The 20,561-nt window shown below is 43.6% G+C and overlaps 3 protein-coding genes across 6 annotated transcripts in view; 1 reads left to right on the top strand and 2 right to left on the bottom strand.

The window, feature by feature from the left end:
- ftcd (formimidoyltransferase cyclodeaminase) overlaps nucleotides 1–15,942 on the top strand; it is a 28,664-nt gene extending 12,722 nt beyond the window's left edge. For all 4 annotated transcript variants that reach the window (XM_057027778.1, XM_057027779.1, XM_057027780.1 and 1 more), the window contains exons 3-16: nucleotides 12,618–12,713; nucleotides 12,906–13,089; nucleotides 13,165–13,293; nucleotides 13,393–13,481; nucleotides 13,578–13,757; nucleotides 13,848–13,985; nucleotides 14,078–14,209; nucleotides 14,297–14,358; nucleotides 14,502–14,628; nucleotides 14,697–14,858; nucleotides 14,965–15,008; nucleotides 15,268–15,406; nucleotides 15,562–15,657; nucleotides 15,784–15,942. In XM_057027778.1, coding sequence (XP_056883758.1) covers nucleotides 12,660–12,713; nucleotides 12,906–13,089; nucleotides 13,165–13,293; nucleotides 13,393–13,481; nucleotides 13,578–13,757; nucleotides 13,848–13,985; nucleotides 14,078–14,209; nucleotides 14,297–14,358; nucleotides 14,502–14,628; nucleotides 14,697–14,858; nucleotides 14,965–15,008; nucleotides 15,268–15,406; nucleotides 15,562–15,657; nucleotides 15,784–15,867 — 1,620 coding nt within the window. In that variant the 5' untranslated portion in view covers nucleotides 12,618–12,659 and the 3' untranslated portion in view covers nucleotides 15,868–15,942. The remainder of the gene's footprint in view (nucleotides 1–12,617; nucleotides 12,714–12,905; nucleotides 13,090–13,164; nucleotides 13,294–13,392; nucleotides 13,482–13,577; nucleotides 13,758–13,847; nucleotides 13,986–14,077; nucleotides 14,210–14,296; nucleotides 14,359–14,501; nucleotides 14,629–14,696; nucleotides 14,859–14,964; nucleotides 15,009–15,267; nucleotides 15,407–15,561; nucleotides 15,658–15,783) is intronic.
- Nucleotides 3,313–10,958, bottom strand: LOC130522897 (adhesion G-protein coupled receptor G7-like). The gene is given in 17 exon segments (XM_057027767.1): nucleotides 3,313–4,345; nucleotides 4,689–4,845; nucleotides 4,910–5,068; nucleotides 5,145–5,226; nucleotides 5,418–5,776; nucleotides 6,134–6,246; nucleotides 6,347–6,499; nucleotides 6,855–7,036; nucleotides 7,124–7,237; nucleotides 7,589–7,737; nucleotides 7,910–7,998; nucleotides 8,188–8,328; nucleotides 8,459–8,568; nucleotides 8,659–8,763; nucleotides 8,850–9,094; nucleotides 9,096–10,476; nucleotides 10,760–10,958. Coding segments are annotated over 17 exon segments (3,774 nt in total). The 5' UTR covers nucleotides 10,794–10,958; the 3' UTR covers nucleotides 3,313–4,144.
- On the bottom strand, nucleotides 15,505–20,113 carry LOC130522903 (cytochrome P450 4F3). Its single transcript, XM_057027782.1, has 13 exons — nucleotides 19,876–20,113; nucleotides 19,104–19,248; nucleotides 18,870–18,923; nucleotides 18,607–18,734; nucleotides 18,294–18,415; nucleotides 18,070–18,216; nucleotides 17,885–17,996; nucleotides 17,737–17,803; nucleotides 17,384–17,513; nucleotides 17,176–17,309; nucleotides 16,884–16,948; nucleotides 16,720–16,802; nucleotides 15,505–16,650 (listed from the first exon to the last, which is right to left on the bottom strand). Exons 1-13 carry the CDS (start codon nucleotides 20,065–20,067, stop codon nucleotides 16,452–16,454), a joined length of 1,578 nt encoding a protein of 525 aa, XP_056883762.1. The 5' UTR covers nucleotides 20,068–20,113; the 3' UTR covers nucleotides 15,505–16,451.
- Nucleotides 20,114–20,561: the final 448 nt, after the last annotated feature.

Genomic DNA, 20,561 nt, shown 5'->3' with positions numbered 1-20,561 from the left:
GCAGAGGAACCTAACACCCTGCAGTGGGTTGGACGGCTCGCTTTAGGATGCGTTTATAACATGAACACTGCTTCCTGTCACCGGCCTGGCCTCCTCCGGCCTCTGGACGGGTTTGGGCCTCATCCGGTGCGGCGGTTGTTGCATTTGTGAGTGCGGCTGTGATGTGTTTCCGGGTCTGTGGGTTTGCTGTGTGTGTTTGAAGATGCCGCAGAACATTCAGGAGTTGTTTGTGGCGTCTGAGTGTGACTGCCTGTCACGGGTCTGAGGGTAGACCACCTGACCCACTCACAAACCTCAACGTTTCTATCGCGGCGAATGACCACGCCAGTGAAAAACGTGCGGATTTGCAGGGTTTTGTGCCCATTGATGAATCTGCGTTGCTCATTTTGAGGTTTGGTGTGCACAACTATAGCGTTTTGTGTGGTTGGCTGTATATGTTTGCATGTTCTGTGTAACTTCAGTTATTTTGCAACGGTAATGAGCTGATATTTAGCTTTCCAGGCCCTGCTGTCGCCACATTTAGGAGTTGGAAACTGTGAGTCTTTTTTAAAAGTTGTAATAATAAGTTGATGCTGTCACACTTCCCCTGTGTTTATTGGACCACCGGGTCTTCGCACTCAAGTGAATTTATGTTGTCGTGTTTGTGCTGTGGCGCTGCAGGGTTAAAATTCAACGACCAACCGTTCTACCAGAAGTTGTTCTGAAGCCTGTTGTTTACAAAGGGGGCCCTGTGGGGTCACGTGGGGGGTGGCAGGCTCGCAGCACGTGAGGTCAGAGGGTGACGGCGACGCTTTCAGTCTCAGCTCCATTCAGGCTCGGACCTGCTGCCTTCATTGAACGGCTCGGAGTCCAGTAAAAGCAGGTTTGGCCAGATTTAGGGTCACACGGCAGGTGTTTTTAAAGCTGCACTTTGCCTAAAAACTAGCAAAACTAGCATCCTCGGCACAATCAATATGTGATCTGTGCTCATGAATTATCCTGCAACACTGCCAGTCATTGCTCCGGATGATGAATCTCCAGATCTCACTGATCTTCAGATTTGAACACTTCTTTAAGTTCCTCAGTGTTCTTGGAATGCCGCCGCCGTTAGCTTCCAGAGGGGAAAGTCCAGCGAGCAGCTGTGGTTTATGGTTCAAGGGTTACTAAATCATGACGGTTCTTCTTGTTTAATGACAGCGCCGCGCGTGCGTGTTAAATGGCAGCACACACGGCCGCGTGCACGGCAGTAACTGTTGTGAGAACCCACAACAAACAGAGCCCAGGGGCCAAACGCTGAGTCAGTGGGAAACCCTCAGAGTATTCTGATGACTCACCGCGAGAGAAACAGGAAACACCTAAAACTGAGCTCCGCCCCAGTTTCCTTCCATCAGAGTGTCCCTCCATCTTTCTTCACCTCCTCACCTCATCAATCTTTCCCCTCTCCCTCTCTCTCTCCGTGCTTCTCTGCGGTTCTTCTTGGCGTTTGCCGGTTTGATGCCGTTGATTTGTGAGTGTGGGATTCTCCCTCTCTGGTGTTTCCCGACTCCAGTGACATAACGAGGATCTTTACCTCCTCAGAAAAACCAGGAGAAGCCAGGACTTTCCCTTTTCATCCCAGTTACCCTGAACTCCTCACCCTAACTTCACCTTTCTTGATTTATTGTCACTAATTTGGCTTTTTTTGGGGGGTTTTTTGGTCCGTATCAGACGTGAGTTGCAGCTGTGGAGCTGCATTCAGGCTGCATTCGTCTCTCTTGGCGCTAACGCTGCGTTATAATTTGTGGGAATTTTCTATTTAAAAAAAAATAATAAAATTTGTTAGTTGGATATGAGCGACTGTGACTCAGTGGAATCGACGGCCAAAAACAGATATAAAACTTAACTGTTGCTACATTTGGTGTCACACTGAGATTGTTGTATTTTACAGAACCAAGCTGAGCCAAAGCACCCAAGTACAAGGTTGAGGTACTTTAACTGAGATTTTCTCTTTATCATCTTTAAACTCCCCCTCTGGAATAATTATAGTTACGCTAATTTAGGTTTCAATCAAGCGTTCGGCCATAATTTGATTTTATTTAAGTTTTAATACATTTAATTGTGTTGGAAGAGAAATGTTTTTCTGCTGCACATGAATATTTTATAGCACGTCCTGATAAAATCGTTGAGTGTTGCTGGCTCGCTAGCTGACAGGCAGCTAGTGAAATGTGTTCTCAACCAAACTACGAAGCCAGAATTTCCTCTCTAATATGGTGGCAGCAGAACTTGTGATGTTAAATCTTCAATTCTTTCTGTACTGTTGACATTTCACTGCTGCTTTCGCGTTTAAACGATCGCATTGATCTGGTGTTAGTTAACAGTTTGGGTTTCTGTGGAATATTTTTGCTGCTGCTATCCGTGCTGATCAATCCTCGTGTTTGATCGGCTCAGCTGTGACCTTCGGTCAGCTGCAGCAGCTCTGACGCACCAGCAGTTGCCTCCTTTTCCACTAAAATCAGCTCATTTTCTTCCAGATGTTGGGACTTTTTTCACTTCTGCTGCCATCTGGGGGGAAAGTTTGAGGAACGGCTTTCGATGGAACATTGATCCTGAGCTTTATTGATCCTTCAGCTTGGAATTAAAATCCCATTTTTTTCATGTTGTCTTGACTCATGGGTTACATAACTGATGAAGTTTGACGCTGGTGGCAGGAAACCTGTGAATGTTTGGTGCCAAAGGGCCTTCATTAAAAACATGCCATTGATTTAGAAAGGAGACATTTTACTGCTAATTCTTTTTTCCAAGAGTGTGCAAACTGTGAAAATTAAAAAAAAATAAATAAATCTGTCAGTAGCGGCAACTAAAGCGAACTAGCGCAGCATTTGTAGCACTTTCAAAACAGCCAAGAATAAGTAAAAGCTTGACATCGGCTGCACAGCTGCCACATAATGCAATCGGTTTTGTTTTAGATTTTATAAAAATTTTAAACTAAGTGCATTTATGACCTTGAGTGCTGGTGTCAGTGATGGTGGAGTCACATCAGATCCTGGTTATGGCTCCTGCTGGGAGAACCAGCTCCATGGTGCAGCATTTGCTGAACTCTTGAGACTTGTGTGAACTGTGCATGTGAAACCCCTGCTGGAGGCCTCAGGGGTCCCTGCTGAGCCGGGGCTGGGAGCAGTTGGGACTCAAGTTTCCCATAGTCAGTTTTACAATAAGAAACCAAATTATCTGTTTTGTTGACTCCTAAAGTTACGTTTGAAGCAGAAGAGTCAGTCGTGCACTATCAGTTACCAGGATGTTGCTCAACTAGTGCAGTTTGCGCCCTCTAGTGGCTGCAGCTATTCAACTACCAGACAGTTAAAACACCACTTTAATCACAATAAATATCTCATATTTAAAGCTGAACAATGTTTTGGTTTCACATTGATCTATTCACAGCTGCAGAGTTTATATCTCAGAACATAAAAAAGACAAATTTTGAAAGTATTTATGCCAGTTTGGACTGAATCCTGCAGACCAGCAGCCTCCTGGAGGTCTTCTGCAGGGTTCTAGAAGTCGCCTCGGTCCTGCTGCTGGGCTGTTGCCCACCCACAGGGCCCTATAGCTGTTTTCCTGTTGCTTCTCATTTCCACCTGTTGCCATTTCCATTTCCACAAAATTTGTGAAACTGGTTCACAATTATGACTATTTTTTAACCTGTCTGATGTGTGACTGACTTGAAGTAACCGTGGGACAGTCATGTGTCTCTTTTATTTATCTATTGGACCAGTGTACCATTGCAGTGTTGTTAAGGATGTTTAACCGATTGTGAAGTGTGATTACCCCCAATATTACTATTATTGTGAAGGAACCGCGTGATGGCATATTAGTTAGCTTTGCTGCCATCTAGTGTTAGCACAATATCATCGCGTTTGTTTCAGTTGTATTTTCACAGATTTGTTCTTCTATTCTATTAAAACATGATGGTAAAAAAAATACATTTCACAGTTTGTATTATCAGATTTAAAATAAAAAAAGACCTCCCAAAGTCGGCTCCAAGGTATCATGGGAGATGTAGTTTTTGCAGCAAGTCCTGCAGTTCATTTGAAGTCATTAACATTGACATAGAAATATTAGAACAATATTTCTAGCTCCAAAACCCCTGCTCTTTTGAGGATCCTGCAGTCGGGGTGGGGGGACCCTGATGTTACCGCCTTAAAGATTTGCTGTAATGGTCTTCAAGGTCTCTGTAGGTCTCAGAGGTGCTCATGGATTTAAGGTTCTTCCACAGATGGTACGTTCTGCCATGGAGCTCGTTGTTGACCTCTGTTAGGCGCTGAAGTGACAGGGACACATTCTTTCTGAAGGATGGAGTTCTGGCTGTGAAGAGGATGAAAATTTGGAACCCCTGAAAACAGATGGATAGGAGTTAGTAAGTGGGGTTGAAGCAACCTTAAATTTCAAAGAAACCATGAAAACACATTAAAACAGGAGTTCTGCAGTACCTTTAGATTAATATCTTCATCTAATGGTTCCACACACTCACTATTTATCTTTTACCCCTCGTTAAGCTAATAACATTTGGTTCCTGGTCCATTTTCTCTGTCTTCCTTCTTGCTTGAGTTATTAACTAAGCTATGCTAATGTGTCCTCCAACAACATTAAATTTGAAATTATTATAAGCACTGAAAAACCCCAAGCAAAAATCACATTAAATGGTGGCAAAACTCCCAGAGCAGACTGGCTGGTACCTGTGTGGTTGTACAGATGCAGAAGATGACGCTGAAGACCAGGTGGGGCTGTCCAGAGGTCACAAGCACCAGATAGCCCAGAATCCAGGACAGGCCAAGTAGCACAGCAACAGAGAAGCTGATGAGGACTTTCTTCCTCAGAGACAAATGCTTGGTGCTGAGGAAACAGGAAGTGGGTGTTATGGCTGGGCTTTACGTTGACGAAATATAATAGGCATCACCTTTGCAGGTTTTTGTTTGTCTTGCATGTCGTCATCGAGGTCAGGACCAACAGGACGATGTTGTAGATCAGAATCAGTCCAACTGGAAGCAGGAAACCCCAAAACATCGGCTTCCGGTAGTCAAAGCGTTTAGCCTTATCCAGAGCCGCGAGCCAGCAGCTACGTGGGTCAATGAGGGTCAAAAATTAGAAATGATTACCACTTCAAATGTTACAAATACCAGTCATGCACCCACAATTCCTCCTGACGGTATCCCAGAGGATCATCTGCCCTGTAAGTTATCGCCAGCGTGATCGCCGTGACGACGGCTGGAATTCCTGACAGGAGGCAGAAGTTCAAAGTGCTGTTAGTTAAACCAAATCCTACATAAGTCCTTGATAAGAGCTTGATGGGTGAGCTAATACTGAATTGATCTGAGCTTCGTTAGCATATATAATTGGAGCAGAAGAAAACAAGCCTTGAAAACTACTTTTTTGCAGAAGAAAAGCCAGAGGACTGAAATTCTTACCCCAGCCAACAGCGTGACTGAGTTTGGTCCAGTAGGGCGGCAGGCTGCTGTGCAAGCTGCGGAGCAGCAGCACCAGCTGGGTGCCGTACACACAGTTCCACAAGAAGGAGGCCAACAGGAAGAAGTGAAGCAGCGCCGTCACCGCCGTGCACGGCCCCGTGTCTGGCTCCACGTACTCCTCGGAGAGCAACACTGTGTTGGTTTCCCTGTCGGGCACCGTGGAGATTTCGTACTGTCTGCTGTAGTTTCTCACTCCTGAGAGGAAGGTGATGATGAAGGCCAGCAGGGTGATGTAAATGCAGAGGAGCACGACCCTCGCCTTGACGCTTCCTTTTGAGTCCCCGGAGAATTTGCAAAAACTAAGAAATTAAGAAGAAGAAGCTAATCACACAAAATATAGCACACGTGCATAATATCCAGATTTAAATGACAACCTTTGTGCATCATTGTCAGTGATCAGAGTCTTCTTCCATGAGCTAACAGATGCTAACTTAACCAGCGAGCACACGTACACCAATGACGACATCTAGCTTTAGGAATGCTCATCCAAGGGTGATGTGTTTTCCTACTCGTGACTTTTTTTCCTACTGTTTTTGTGTATTTGGTGCCTCTGTGAAATAGTGAGCTAACATCTGGATGTCAAGGCTTTGGCAGCCGCCTTTTTTCCCCCTAATTGTTCTGTCTTGTGCATCACATATGCCGTTGGTAAAACTCACTTGTATTCAAGGTGATGAACAATCGTCACCACTAACCCCGCGATTGAGAGACAGAGTCCAATGGTGGAGATCCAGTCCAGGGCTTGTGCATACTCATAGTTTTCTCTAAACGACTGCAACATAAAAATAATCAAACTGTCACCACCATGTGATTTTTCTTTCTTTTAAACATCCTTTTATAATATGTGATGCTGCTCTGAAGTTGATCATTACCCAAAGAGCTGCAAAGTTGGTGGTGTGGTTGCAGAAACACCTCAGGAAACCGTCTGAAGTGTTTCCTTTAGAGCAGCCGTCTGTGCTCCAGTCATTCAGTTCATAATTCCAGAAAACGCAGGCAAACTCGTACAGAGACGTCCCATTAATCATCTGAAACGGCAGACCGCGGTAGATTGAGTCACGTGTGGACGTCAACCTGACCTGATTTGGTTTTGTTTGACCTGCCAGTGACCATAAACACATGCGGGATTCGCTTCAACAATAAATAGGTTATCAGGTAGATAACTGCAGCAGAGATGGGGCGTGTGTTGCTGTAGCTATGCCTGTATGTGTTATTGCTTTGTGTTCGACCGCGCAGTGACCTTGTTTTAGCTTACACTGCAAAGACAATCATTTGATAAATGTTAGATTGAAATTTAGTGGTTGTGGTTGAAAATGAAACATTCAAAGATCGGGTGAAATGGACCAAAATGAAAAAAAAAATTGCTTCAAACATCATCCTTACTTGTGGTCTGAACATCATCTCCAAGTGTTGTGGCACCAGGGGTCCCTGGACGGTCCCTGACAGGACTCGGATGGTGGCCCGTTGCCTTTTGTAGCGTCTGGATCTGAAGAAACGGTCGTTCTGGTACAGAACAAAGCCCAGCGAGACGTTTGATGGCGTCGCTCGTTCAACGGCAGCTTCTTCTGGCACAATAGCAGACAGAGTGAGGGATGGTGAGTTCGCGTAGCCTAGCCTAAGCAGCAGCAGTATATTTCTATAAATTAAATCACCTTTGGGGAATCGCACAAAAATCAGGGCTTCAGGTATGGACCCTTCATTCACCACAACTGATGTTGTGTTGACGTTTAGCTCAATTCTATTAGCACTAAAAGTACCAGCTGTTCCTGTTATTTAGAGAGGAGACAAGTGTAACATCAATAAACAGACATAAAAATGACTTGAAAAGGTTAAATGTTTGTAAATTGGCATACTTGTTAATTAACCAATTCATTTATTAGCAATTCAAACATATTCCCGTTGCCTTTTCGGTTCCTGAGCATTTCCAGAAAAAACAGCAACAAACAAGCTCGTAAACGATCTGCCTGGCAGAACTCATGATGGGTTATGAAAACAATAAAACCACCACAAGGACCTGGATATGGATTTTGGACTCTTCAACTGAGTCATGTGAAGAGGCTGGACATTACTGATCAAATCTAGTTGAATTACACCAAACAAAATGGTGACCGACAGACCTGAGAACGAGGTGAACTGGACTCCCTGAGTGTTCACAGCAGGAATTTGTGCCGACTGGACCACCAGGTTCGGTTGAACCACCTGAGACGCAGAGGTGTTGAGACTGAGGCTAAGACTCACCGAGAGATTGTCCAAAGTTACTGTGAGACTGGACATAAGGGGCAAAAATACAGACAAGCACTTTAGCGTCATCTGCATCGCGAGATAAACTCTTGAATTACCTGAGCTGAGCTGAATTTAAATAACGGAGCTTCTTTTCTCAGATATTCTGCTTAAATGTTGATATAAGACATGATTTCAACCAAAGTAGCTTTGTTTACCCAAGAGTTGCGTTGTTTTGCTTGGTGTCATCTGTCTCATTAGCACTTAGCAGCTGGCTAACTGTAGCAATGGCTGCAAGCCTGACATTCTGCAAAGTGAACATTTAACACACATAAATGAATATAAATGATTTTTTTTTAAAATACAGAATTTTAGCTTCTCAGACATTTTGGTATGTAAACATTTTTTCGTATGTCACAAAACCAGCAGAGACGCTCTGGTGCTACAGTATCTGGTGGGTTTTATTTGCCGTTGGTTTCACTGTCACTCCACTCACCTCGGTGACATTGGAGGACACCAGGAGTGTTTGGACAATCTGAGCAGCCGTTGTGATGTTATCTGGTGTCAGTTCTTGAGGGACGGAGGTCAGGATTTGGGTGTTGCTAGCAAGCGCCTCTATATTCGCTGAGTTGGTGAGCTAAGGTGGAGAAGAAATTTGCTTTATTTCTTGCCAGCCTGATTTGTTGTGACTGTTTGCTCTAAAAAAAAAAAGGGGGTGTTGTTTTTTCATTAACATTTTTTTTCTGCATTTTCCTGTTAATTCTCACATTTTGTTGTATGTCAGTAAGCGTCTGCCCACAGTCGAGAATCTGTGGTTCCTCAAAACGTGGACGTCCGGTCCTGTTTGTGCATCTGGCTGAAGCAATTGGCTTACCAGCTGAGTAGAAAGGATGGTTGTGGCAAGTGTGTTATACGGTACAGGCGACAGACGTCCATATAATTGGATGTTAACTTGGAAGAAACTCACCATTACTTGTTCCGTCATCACACACTTTATCTGAATATGCAAACAGACCGATAGGAGTGAGTGGGAACCAAAACGAAGCAACCATCTCTTTCTCGCAGAAGTTTTCTGTTGGGAAGGTTTCCATTAGAATACGCCATAAACTATGTTTGTGTGAATTTTAGCTGCGGGTGAGTTGCTGTTGCTTAACTCACCGTCTGAACACGTTTTTCCGGTCCACTCATCAGGACAGATGCAGACACCATTGAACAATATCCCATTTACACAAACTAGAACTGGAGGGGAAGTAGTAGTGGTAGTAGGAGGAGGAGTGGTAGTAGTAGTAGTAGTGGTAGTAGTAGGAGTGGTAGTAGTAGGAGTGGTAGTACATGGGGTAGTAGTAGTAGTAGGAGTGGTAATATTAGTAGGAGTGGTAGTAGTAGTAGTCGTAGGGTAGTAGAGTGGTAGTAGATGGGGTAGTAGTAGTAGTAGTGGTAGTAGTAGTAGTGGGAATAGATGGGGTAGTAGTAGTAGGAGTGGTAGTAGTAGTAGTGGGAGTAGATGGGGTAGTAGTAGTAGCAGTGGTGGTATTAGTAGGAGTGGTAGTAGATGTGGTAGTAGTAGTAGCAGTGGTGGTATTAGTAGTAGAAGTAGGAATATGTATAGTGATATTCTCAGTGGTTTTGGTTGTGGTAATGGGTGGAGTAGTAATATTGGGGGTAATCACACTTGGCTCAGTAGTAATATTGTTGCCGGGGAAAGGATCAGGAGTCGTGTGGAAATCAAAAGTAGTATGAGAAAGAGTTGTCGCAACAGAAGTAAAAGTAGTTGTATTTGAAGCAGTAGAAGTAATGGGAGTAGTAGCAGGAGGGGGGAAATCTGTAGTAACTACAGGTGGAGTTATAGGAGTATCTGGATCTATAGGGGGCAAAGTGGTAGCAATAGAAGTATCTGGAGTAGTATCAGGAGGGGGGAAATCTGTAGTAACTACAGGTGGAGTTAAAGGAATATCTGGATCTATAGGGGGCAAAGTGGTAGCAATAGAAGTATCTGGAGTAGTATCAGGAGGGGGGAAATCTGTAGTAACTACAGGTGGAGTTAAAGGAATATCTGGATCTATAGGGGGCAAAGTGGTAGCAATAGAAGTATCTGGAGTAGTATCAGGAGGGGGGAAATCTGTAGTAACTACAGATGGAGTTAAAGGAATATCTGGATCTATAGGGGGCAAAGTGGTAGCAATAGAAGTATTGGGAGTAGTATCAGGAGGGGGGAAATCTGTAGTAACTACAGATGGAGTTAAAGGAATATCTGGATCTATAGGGGGCAAAGTGGTAGCAATAGAAGTATTGGGAGTAGTATCAGGAGGGGGGAAATCTGTAGTAACTACAGGTGGAGTTAAAGGAATACCTGGAACTATAGGGGGCAAAGTGGTAGCATTATTTGTCCCTGTGATAGTAGTTAAAAAATCATCTGAATCGGTAAGAAAATTTGGTTCTGTAGGAGAAAAAATGGCAGCAGTAGTTATATTTGTGGTAGATGAAGTAACAAAATTAGTTGAATTTCTAGTACTTGGTTTTGCAGAGTTAGTAGTGTAAGTAGAAGAACTATAAAAAGTAGTAGTAGTTTGTGCCATGGTAATGGAGTTAGTCGTAGTATTTGCAGTAGACTCATTCTGGGGACGATCACTGGACGGGACACGAGGACTGCTTGTGCCAGTGGTTGTAGAAGGAACAAAAATAGTGGCAGATGTAGAAATGGGAGCGGAGGACATGTTGGTGCCGGTGGTTTGCTCAGATGAAGGTGCTGTCTGTGCCTCAGTTTTACAGTTTGCCAGCGTAACAGCTGTGAGGAGACATGTTGTTAATAGCGGTTAAAAAATGCCTACAAAGTTTAAAAACTGCACTTAAACATGCCCAATATGGTTTAACTGTTACTATGTTGAGTTTAAATACAGAGCAATAATGACTTTTGGAAATCCGCAGGAAAATTACAATGCAACGACATCCCAAACACCCAAAGCCAACGGAATTAGGATGGGAAGCCTCACTTGAAGTTTGAAAGCAATGAAACAAGCTAGTAATGTAACCTACAAATAACCTCATATCCAGTCAGAAGAGATTCTTACCCAGGCTGAAAATCACCGTAAACCAAAAGGTCATCTTGGCGAAGAAATGTAGATCTCAGGAGACTCAGGAAGCAGACTTGTGATCCAACTGAATACACAGACTCATAATATTCAGGTTCAGCTGCGGCTGAGGAGCATGGAGGAAATACCAAGACAATAAGGTGGAATTGTGTTATGGTGTGTCGTAAAGGCAGTCATAAAAAAGCTCAAAGTTCAAACATTCACGTGTTTCGGTCCCTTTATTAAATATTATTATTATAAATATTAATATACTCTACCTCTTTATTTCTTTTTTGAGGGGGGTTGGGGGGGGACAGGGGTTAAAGAGATGTGAAATTAGCTCCCTGACACAGCAACTAAGAATGTTCTTAGCTAAAAATGACTGATTGATTTCCGATCAGTACCAATCTGCTGTCAGTCATCCAATGACTAATGATTGTGTTTGCTGGAACTGGACTGGTAAAGGATGGAGTTCCAAAAACAAGCAATAAAAAGGGAATTTTAAATTGTCACTGGAGAGAAACATTGAGAGGGATTTATTTACGTGACCCTGAGCTTTGATCGTTCCACTGACAGTCAACCACAAATGGATTTTCTCATGTTTGTTAAAGCAAAAATGGTGGACTATTAACAACAAAATCCTTGAGCAAAAACTAAGTAAGTCATAAACTTGTTGTGTTTGCCAGTAACATTTAAGAAAGTGAGATCATAAATATTTTTTTTTAAAATACTCCATTAAGATAACGGGTGAAGTTGTCTTCAAAAATCCAACATTAGATAACTGCTCAAACACAGAGGCCTACCCTTAAATCATGAATAAACAGCAAAATTGGTGGATAAATGTAAGATTGTTAGAACGGAAATTTAGAAAAATGAGCAAAATTTGAAACTTTGGTAAAAACTATTTGGAGTAAATGGAAGAAAACAAATTAGCTGTCATGTCCACCGACGTTAGTGGATAATGTGTGAGCACGTTAGCTATGCTGCGCGGAAGGGAGGAAATATTGACTTAAATATAGTTAATATTTGACTGCAGGCAAATGTAGCCAAGCTACTTTTTAATTACTTTTTAAAAGTTAATTTTCTCTGAGAATAATACAGAAAACATTTTTTTGACATCGTCATGAACTTGCCCAAAATGATTTCCTCATTGTTATTAGTTCCCACCTCAGTGGTTTTTCAATAGCTTGCATTTTGTTTCCCTGGGGGGCTTTATTGGTGTTGCACCTTCCTGCCCAGCTTCAGGGCGCATGTCTGCTCAGAGCAGAGTGGTGTGTGTGAGATACCTGCCTTATCTGATCTTCAGTCATTCACAACACAACACAATGCAAATTGAGGGCAGAAAGTCGTCCGCTGCACAAACAACACAAGACAGAAAAATAGCAATGGATCAAAGTCAAAGCTAACAAAATGAATGACATTTAATTAAATATAAAAATCATATATATCGCACTGTGGTTTAATCAATGAAAATGTTGGTGATGTGTGAGATGTGTCAGCATTTAATACTGAATAGTTACCATTCCAGGTGACGATAAGACACCAAAGATATCTTTGAGAGCAGTTGCAGCCCCCAAAGGGAAAGGATGTTAAGCATGTGTGAAGGAAGAAATCGTGTTGATGGAGACCTCGAGGAATGTGTCCAGAGACAGGAAAGTGTCCCCCCCCCCCCCCCCCCCACCCCACCCCGGCTGAGCAGAAATGCAGTTTTGTTTCATCAACACTTAAAAAAATAAATACACATCTGTCAACTAATGTTAGATCAAAAACCATCAGCTGACCTACATACAAACCTGCTACACAACTGTTAATGATTCAGGGCTGCTGCCGTGGATTCTTTGCTTTTTTTGGGCCGTAGGATTGACCTGTGGACCGTGAGGTTGTTGCTCATTCTGGAGCCATGGCTCGGCTGGTGGAGTGCGTCCCAAACTTCTCTGAGGGCCGAAACCAAAAGGTAAAACCTTCCTGTTCATTTGTTTTCCATATTTTCAGTATTTATCTGCAAGTGATGGCCACTTTTTTTAAGTAAGAAAGTTGCCCGTCTTGTAGGACATGTTTTAGACCCCTCCTCCAAAAAGAAGGACTCAAGATCTCTGAAATGGATCTTTTTTATCTTATCGTCGATGTTATTTTTCTCCCGTTTTAGGTCATCGATGCCATTGCTGCAGCGATCAGGGACACCTCAGGGTGCAGCCTGCTGGACGTGGACCCTGGAGCCTCCACCAACCGAACGGTTTACACCTTTGTCGGGTCCCCGCAGGACGTGGTGGAGGGGGCACTGAACGCCGCCCGACAGGCCTTCACCCTTATTGACATGAGTAAACACTCTGGTGAGCGGCGTCCTGCAACAAGGCCGTGATGCGATTGGCTCATGGAAAAGATGAATGTGTGTGTTGCTAATTCAGGCGAGCACCCTCGGACTGGAGCGCTGGACGTCTGTCCCTTCATCCCCGTCCAGAATGTCTCCATGGATGATTGTGTCAACTGTGCCAATATTTTTGGAAAGAGACTCGCAGAGATGCTTCACATTCCAGGTGAGACGATGAAATTTGGCTGATCTGGTTAAAAAACAAACATACAACAATGAGGCTAATCGTGTGAACCTCCTCTGTTCAACACAACAACAACAACAGTGTATCTTTATGGAGAGGCAGCACGAAAAGAAGCAAGGAGGAGTCTGCCATCGGTCCGAGCCGGAGAATACGAAGCGTTGCCAGAGAAGGTGAGAGGCCAGCAACCAATCAGAATGCAACCAGATAAAGATGAAGACCTGGAGGGTCATTTTCTTTGTTTTGCTTTTATTGCATTTGTCTTTCAGTTGAAAATTGAAGCTTGGGCCCCCGACTTTGGTCCCGCCACCTTCGTGCCATCCTGGGGTGCCACGGTAACCGGTGCGCGCAAATTCCTCATTGCCTACAACGTGAACCTGATCAGCACCAAGGAGCAGGCTCATCGTATCGCTCTAGACATTAGGGAGCAAGGTCGAGGGAAAGACCAGGTGCATGCTGGGAGTCGCTTTAGTGTTTCTTGTGTTGCGTTGTGTTACGTGCAGCTTCTTTGATCTGGACTGACGTTTGTTTTGAAACAGCCGGGAGTGCTGACAAAGGTGCAGGGGATCGGCTGGTATCTGGACGAGGCCAACATCGCTCAGGTGTCCACCAACATCCTGGACTACGAAGTGACGTCGCTGCACATGGTGTACGAGGAGATCTGCAGGGACGCCAAGGTATGACCATAACAACGCAGTTTCCTAAAAATGTACCAAAAACTGCCCCTGGAGTCATTTTAAAGGAAACTGACTGCTGAGTGTCTGTTCAGGGCCTGAAACTGCCAGTGGTCGGCTCTCAGATCGTAGGTCTGATCCCTCTGAAGGCTCTTCTGGACTCCGCTGACTTCTACATCCAAAGGGACGGACTCTTCATTGTGGACGAAGAGCACAAGATCCGGCTGGTTGGAATTCACTCATCATGCTTTTTTTCCCATTTCTTTTTTTTTTAAGTACTAAAGGACGGCGGTGTGATTTTCATCCATGTGCAGGTGATCAGCAAACTTGGCCTGGACTCTCTCGGTCCATTCAACCCCCAGGAGAGGATCATAGAGTGAGTTTCACCACAAAACGATGCGCCCTCACCCGGTTGGTTTATGGCAGCATGAGAGAAATCAGAGATTCTTTAACCCGAGTCCTGAGGCAGATGAAGTGTTTGCACCCAGTTTGACCTGAGCGGTATTCAAACCTGTCCAGGTACATGGTGAAACCACAGGACGAGAGCCGCCTGGTGTCTCTGTCCATGCAGCAGTTTGTCAAGAGTGTGGGAGCTCGGACGGCGGCTCCCGGTGGAGGATCAGTGTCTGCCGCTGTCGCTGCCATGGTACAAATGTGTTTCCACAGGAGCTCCAGTAGCTCCAAGCATGTGCCTGTGATTCTTTTGTGGTCCAGGGGGCAGCACTGGGAGCCATGGTGGGGCAAATGACATATGGGAAGAGGCAGTTTGAGAACCTGGATGGTGTGATGCGAAGGCTGATTCCCCCATTTCATCAGGCCACGAACGAGCTTCTGCTCATGGTGGACACGGACGCATCTGCCTTCAACAGCTACATGGTGAGGAAGATCCCACAGAGCCTTTCACGAGCTCTTCCAGCAGTATTCCACAGCTCAGAGGAAATCTGCATTTAAGCTACTCTTTTTATCTTTTTTTTTGTTGCAGGCAGCTCTGAAAATGCCCAAGAACACAGAAGATGAAATAAAAAGGTCATTTTTAAACATCTTACAACACATTGATGGTCTTGATCAAATGTTTAATCATTTTAATCACACTAATTAATAACTCTGCTACACCTTGGGCTGCAACTGTAACACAGCAATTTAGAAAACATCAATTATCCCCTGTTACAATAATGCAGACCCAAAGTTGTGTAGCAGCGATCCTTGAATGTTCCACCTTGTAAACGAGGCTGTTATGTGCATGCAAACGTGTGCTTGTATGTTAACGATGGTGCTGGTCTATCAGGCGTCAGGCTGCGATCCAGGAGGGTCTGCAGCAGGCAGTGGGGGTCCCGCTGGCCCTGGCTGAGAGGATCAACGTCCTCTGGCCCTATTTGAAAGAAATGGTTGTGTATGGAAACATCGCCTGCAAGTCTGATGCTCAGGTATATTATCAATTGCGAATCATAAACAATTAAATGAGTAATCTTGTTAATGTATGAATGCTGCATTATCTATATATGGTAAAGAATTACAGATCAAATACCCAACAGATTTTAATTGGGATTTCTGTTTTTTCTTCACTGCATTTCCTGTTTAGGTGGCGGCTAAAGCTTTGGAGGCAGCTGTTTTTGGTGCATATTACAACGTCACCATAAACCTCAAAGACATCACAGATAAAGACTTCAAGGCATCCGTGAGGACATTCATTCCCTTTTTACGTTAGCTGCAGCCTTTTTAGCAGAACAGTCAAATCCTTTGCATGTGGGCTTCAACGCGGCAGCGAGCTCAAACCCAAACCCAAATTTGTTTGTTGTCGTAGATGCAGAAAAGAGCATCAGTACTACTGCAGGAAGCAAAGGAGAGCGCTGCTGCTGTCCTCCACACTGCAGAGGAAAGGAAGTGAAAAACTCAACGTAGTTTTATTTTCCTTATTTTTTATTTTGCCAAGATGCTCCTGACATTAAAAATGGCAACAATGCGTGTGCTTTTTGTTTCTGATAGAGATTAAACAACAGACAGAAATAAGTACAAGTGAGCCACCCCCTAGTTCTTTAACTTCACAAAAAATAGGCCACAAAAACCACAACATTTCATGCTACAAAGCTCGAGTGACCACGTCTGTGACGGTGGAGTCCTCCAATTATGGTGTCGCTGGTGCACCTGCTGCAAAGATACAAAGCCTAAAAAAATAAGTGCATGTCTATTTGGTAGATCTAAAGTTGCTCATTTAAACTCAACCACAAGTGAACATTGCTATCAGACCTGAATTATGGTTTTTACTGTGTTCATGAAAGACAGCAATAATATGTGGAGGAAAAGGTGTTAGTGTGTTGATTTGGTCATTTCCATGGAGCCGGTGACTGTTTCGTATGAGTACAACCACAAATACTAAAAAGAGTTTGGTTTTACATTGATTTACATCAATTATAGATTATTTGCAAATGAAAAAAACAAACAATTCCATGTTTAGTTGTGTGTTTTGTTGCATCATTGGGTTTGAGTCACAGGTTCTATCTGAAGCCACAGGCCCCCTTCAGCACGTAGGACAAGTTGGGGGAGACGCCGGACTTTTTCAAAGGGGGTCTCGCGTTTTGGGTCGTTCCCCGGCAACAGACGGAACCTGAGCAACGTCAGGGCCACAACGACGCGCAGCTCAGCCAGAGCAAATTTCTGTCCAATGCAGTTCCTAATGGAGAAAAACGGTGCTCATCAGATCTCAGCTGCCTAAAAGGTTCCACCATCATAAAGACAGTACCTGGGCCCTGAGGAAAAGGGGATGAAGGCGTGAGAAGACAGACCCTCCTGGTTTTTGGGGTCGAATCGCAGAGGATCAAAGTCCTAAGGAGAAGAAACCATCTAAAGTAAGATGCAAAATAAGAAATGATCTAAAAGAACAAACCTTAAAAAAGAAAATCTTACATGTGGGTTTGTCCAAACAGCAGGGTTGTGATGGGTTCCATAAATACTGACCAGACAGATGGCACCTTTGGAATCATAAACAATAAGGAATATTCTTTTAATTTCACCTGTCTGCCGATTTGGAGCTAAATATGCTCATGCTAGCTGGGCTTATTTTGCTAGCTCTCCTTACAAACAACTGATCATAAAGTGAAGAAATCTCCATGAAGTCATTCTCAAGTCTTTGTCACCAAATTCAAGGCGGAAAAACTGTGGCAGATGATAATTTGATCATTGTGCAAACTCTTCTCACCTTTCGGGACAGTGCGCTCCCCAGGCAGCTTCACGTCTTGGATGTACCGCCTCGTCACAGCCTGAACAGGAGAGTGAAGCCTGAGGGACTCTCTGATGCACATGGTTGTGAAGGGAAGGCTGGACAGATCCTCCCTGACCAATAAAGCACACGCAAATAAAACCATCCATCCGTTCTAATATGTTCCTATCTGGGTGTGTTTTCTTACCACTTTATTTCATCGACATCTCGTCCTTCCATCAGATCCATCACTTCCTGTCTGCACTGCTCCTGGTAGTGATTATGGTGTGCTAAATTATACAGGCTCCAGCAGATAGCGCTGGCTGTGGTGTCGTGACCTGTGAGGGAACAGGTGGAAAGGTCAATTTTCTGGACAGCAACTGAGTTCCCATTTGCTCCTCAGAGAACTGGATTACAATTAGTTTGAGTGGTTCGAATCAACAACATTTGGTGAGCTGGATTTCACTATTGCTGTGGGTCTTCTTCACTTGGAAGATGGACAGCTCTTGCAGCTTTCTATTGGCTAATAAATGTTTTGTTTGTAAAAATGTGAAAGCACACCAGCAAACATGAACGTGTTAGCCTCGGCTTGAAGTTCCTCATCCGTGAGCCCTTTTCCATCCTCATCCTGTAAAACCATATCACAGATCTTTATCATTTTTTGTCTTCTCTGCATCCCATTTATTCAGCTTTATTTCTCCTTCTCTACCTTTGTCAGAAGTATGATGTCAACAAAATCTCTCTTTCTATGTGCCGCCAATTCTGCCACACCGTTTTGGCTAATCAGGGCCAATCGCTTCTGCACCACATCCCTGGTAAACCTGCAATTATCATGCAATTACCTTTCTTCACGATGAAATTAATTTAGTGAAGATATTCTTAAGGAACATGTACTTGTGCACGATGCTCAAGGCCTTTTTGAAACGTTTCCCCTGCTGGGTCCTCCAGTAAATCCAGTCCCAGTGGTGTAAAATCCTTTGTCGGCGCTCTATGATGAGGTCACTCAGCTCAATGATGGCTGACGCGTACTCGCTCGAGGACCTGGACACAGAACAGGATTTTAAAAAAAACAAAAGTAGAAATACAGGATGTGTTTGAAATATTAGCATTGCTCTCACTGCTGACAGTCACTGTCGTAGCTGAAGGCACATTTCAGTAGACTGTCCAGTGTCATCAGCGTAAAGTGCTCAAACACCTCGATGTTTGTTGTGCCCTCGACCAACAGGCGGTGCCACTTGTCCTACAGGACAGAAACATGCTCAGCTTCTTTTCTGCACAGTCTGACAAATCAAATGTTAATATTCATTGTTGGGAATATGCTGTTTCAATTGGCCCATCCACATACGTAGAGGGGGAGTTATGACTGGATCCACCCACTAGGGGGCATTAAGATCTTTGTGATAAGATTTCATTTGCTTGTGACTGTCTTACGTGCAAAGTGTTTGTTGATGTGTTGAATTTGGTCACATAGTTCTTCAGAATATCAAAATGAAATGCTGGAGTCAGCAGCCGTCTCCTGCGAGACCACGCCTCCCCGTTGCTTAGCAACAGACTATTCCCTGCAATATATGGCAAGATTGCAATTAAAAACCTCACATAAAGGCAACATAGTTTCGTCGCCCTGGCAACAATATCACATTAGCAAGAACCCATGCTGTCGAATATCTATGAATAAGGAGAGGTGTCGCACTGACCGAGCCATGGACGCAGGTGGTCGTAGATGAGCTCGTCTTTCACCGTGATGCTGGCTGCAGGGAGGCAACAGCAAAACAGCAGAAAACAAGTGATGGTGAACAGCTCCAATATCATCATTATCACTGACAGTCACAAGAACACATGGGCCAGAAACTGCAGGTTAAATAAACTTATATACGAAAGCGTTTTTCATTTTAGCTCAGGCTAATGGGAGCAGTCTAGCGGAGTCATACCAGGCGCCATCAGCAGCGGTTTGACATAGTCAGGGTGGAAGACTCTGACCAGGTGATAAAATGGGCCGATGAACCAGCTGCAGCAGTACGTGAACATCTGCACCAACTCATCAACTTGCAATAGACCTTCTTCTGTGCTCTGCATCTGAGGATGTTACCACAAAGGAAGTGTCATAACATCCAGAAAAGTTGCACATACATACTTTAAGCATCTTTGTTTTCTGAGATGTGTCCACTCAAACTTTTTATTTAGAGGAGCTTTGAAGCAAAATTTTGGGGAGAAAAAGTTGGATTGAGAGTCTAGAACAATAAATCTCTAAATAAAAAGTCATATATTCAGTTTTGAAGTCTGAATTCTGCAGTTAAATTCATTTCCACAGCTGTAAAATATTCAAGACAGAATTCTTGAACATATACATTTTTTGAGATAATTCAAGTTCAATAAAGTTTAAAATCTTAATTTTGAGAGACACAAGTGCAGGTTTGAGAGGAAGTCTGAACACTGCAGGGGGAAGAAGGGTAAAATTACAAAATATGAGATGGAAAACATACATTTTACATTCACATTATTCCAAACAAAAGATATTTATCTACCTTTACAAATGTGTATTTGCATCAGAAAGTTTTTTATCTCCCCTCTGAACGCAGGTTAGCTGTGCAGTTATGATGAAATTAGTCTCAAATCTTTTTAACCATAGTTTCAACACTCATCACATTCCGGACATTGTTTTACAAATCAGAAACTGTTAGACTTCCATTTGCTAAGAGTTACCTGACCCAGGTGGCCTAGTAGCCAGGAGCGGGCATGAGGCTTGCTGAAGCATGCCATCCTGTGTGTGTACCAAGCATGTCGCACCAACAGCTTTGCCGTCCAGAAGGTGAGCAGAGCAACAGGTGCTGCAGCGAGCACAGCCAGGAGCGGACAGACGCTCGTCCAGCTGAGAGCGAGCTGGAGGACAGACATCCTGCAGGACAGAGAATGACAGATTGCGGCGATGGTGGCTGGTGGCAGTTAAATGGAAACAGGTCCGCCCAGTATTTCTACAGAAACAGATGCCGCAACAATTCTAGTTAAACTTCCCCTGACGGATCTTCAACAGATATTGCAGGAAGTTCTTCTACACCCACATAATTGTGCATTTAAGACAAACAAATTTGCTCCATTTTTCACGCCTAAATCCACTGAATTGTTTGTCATTTCTTATTTTTCATTTGCTTTGTTGTTATAGTCCCACTCTTTTATAAACTGAATTTATATTTTGTTTTAGATGCGTGCATTTAGCAAAATCAATTATTGGACAGCTTTATTTTTCTAGTTAATTCCTCTACTCTGACGTCTCATAAAAACAACTGAATTGTAATATAAACACCTTTGCAGTAACTTGACAGGTTGTGTTGCATTTTCAAAATGGGAATATTCAGCATTTTTGGTATCCGTCTCTATTTCAAACATTTTTT

The sequence above is a fragment of the Takifugu flavidus genome, chromosome 3 (genome assembly GCF_003711565.1).
Source record: "Takifugu flavidus isolate HTHZ2018 chromosome 3, ASM371156v2, whole genome shotgun sequence".
In the NCBI taxonomy this organism is placed as follows: Eukaryota; Metazoa; Chordata; class Actinopteri; order Tetraodontiformes; family Tetraodontidae; genus Takifugu; species Takifugu flavidus.
This window is presented reverse-complemented; position numbering and strand designations above follow the sequence as displayed.

What these genes read in the sequence shown, in the direction of transcription:
- LOC130522903 (XM_057027782.1), bottom strand. Translation starts at nt 20,067, where the DNA reads ATGTCTGTCCTCCAGCTCGCTCTCAGCTGGACGAGCGTCTGTCCGCTC. An exon ending in TACGACAGTGACTGTCAGCA is followed by an intron (nt 18,217 to 18,293) that starts GTGAGAGCAATG and finishes TTCTGTGTCCAG; the next exon opens with GTCCTCGAGCGAGTACGCGT. An exon ending in ACATCATACTTCTGACAAAG is followed by an intron (nt 17,804 to 17,884) that starts GTAGAGAAGGAG and finishes ATGGTTTTACAG; the next exon opens with GATGAGGATGGAAAAGGGCT.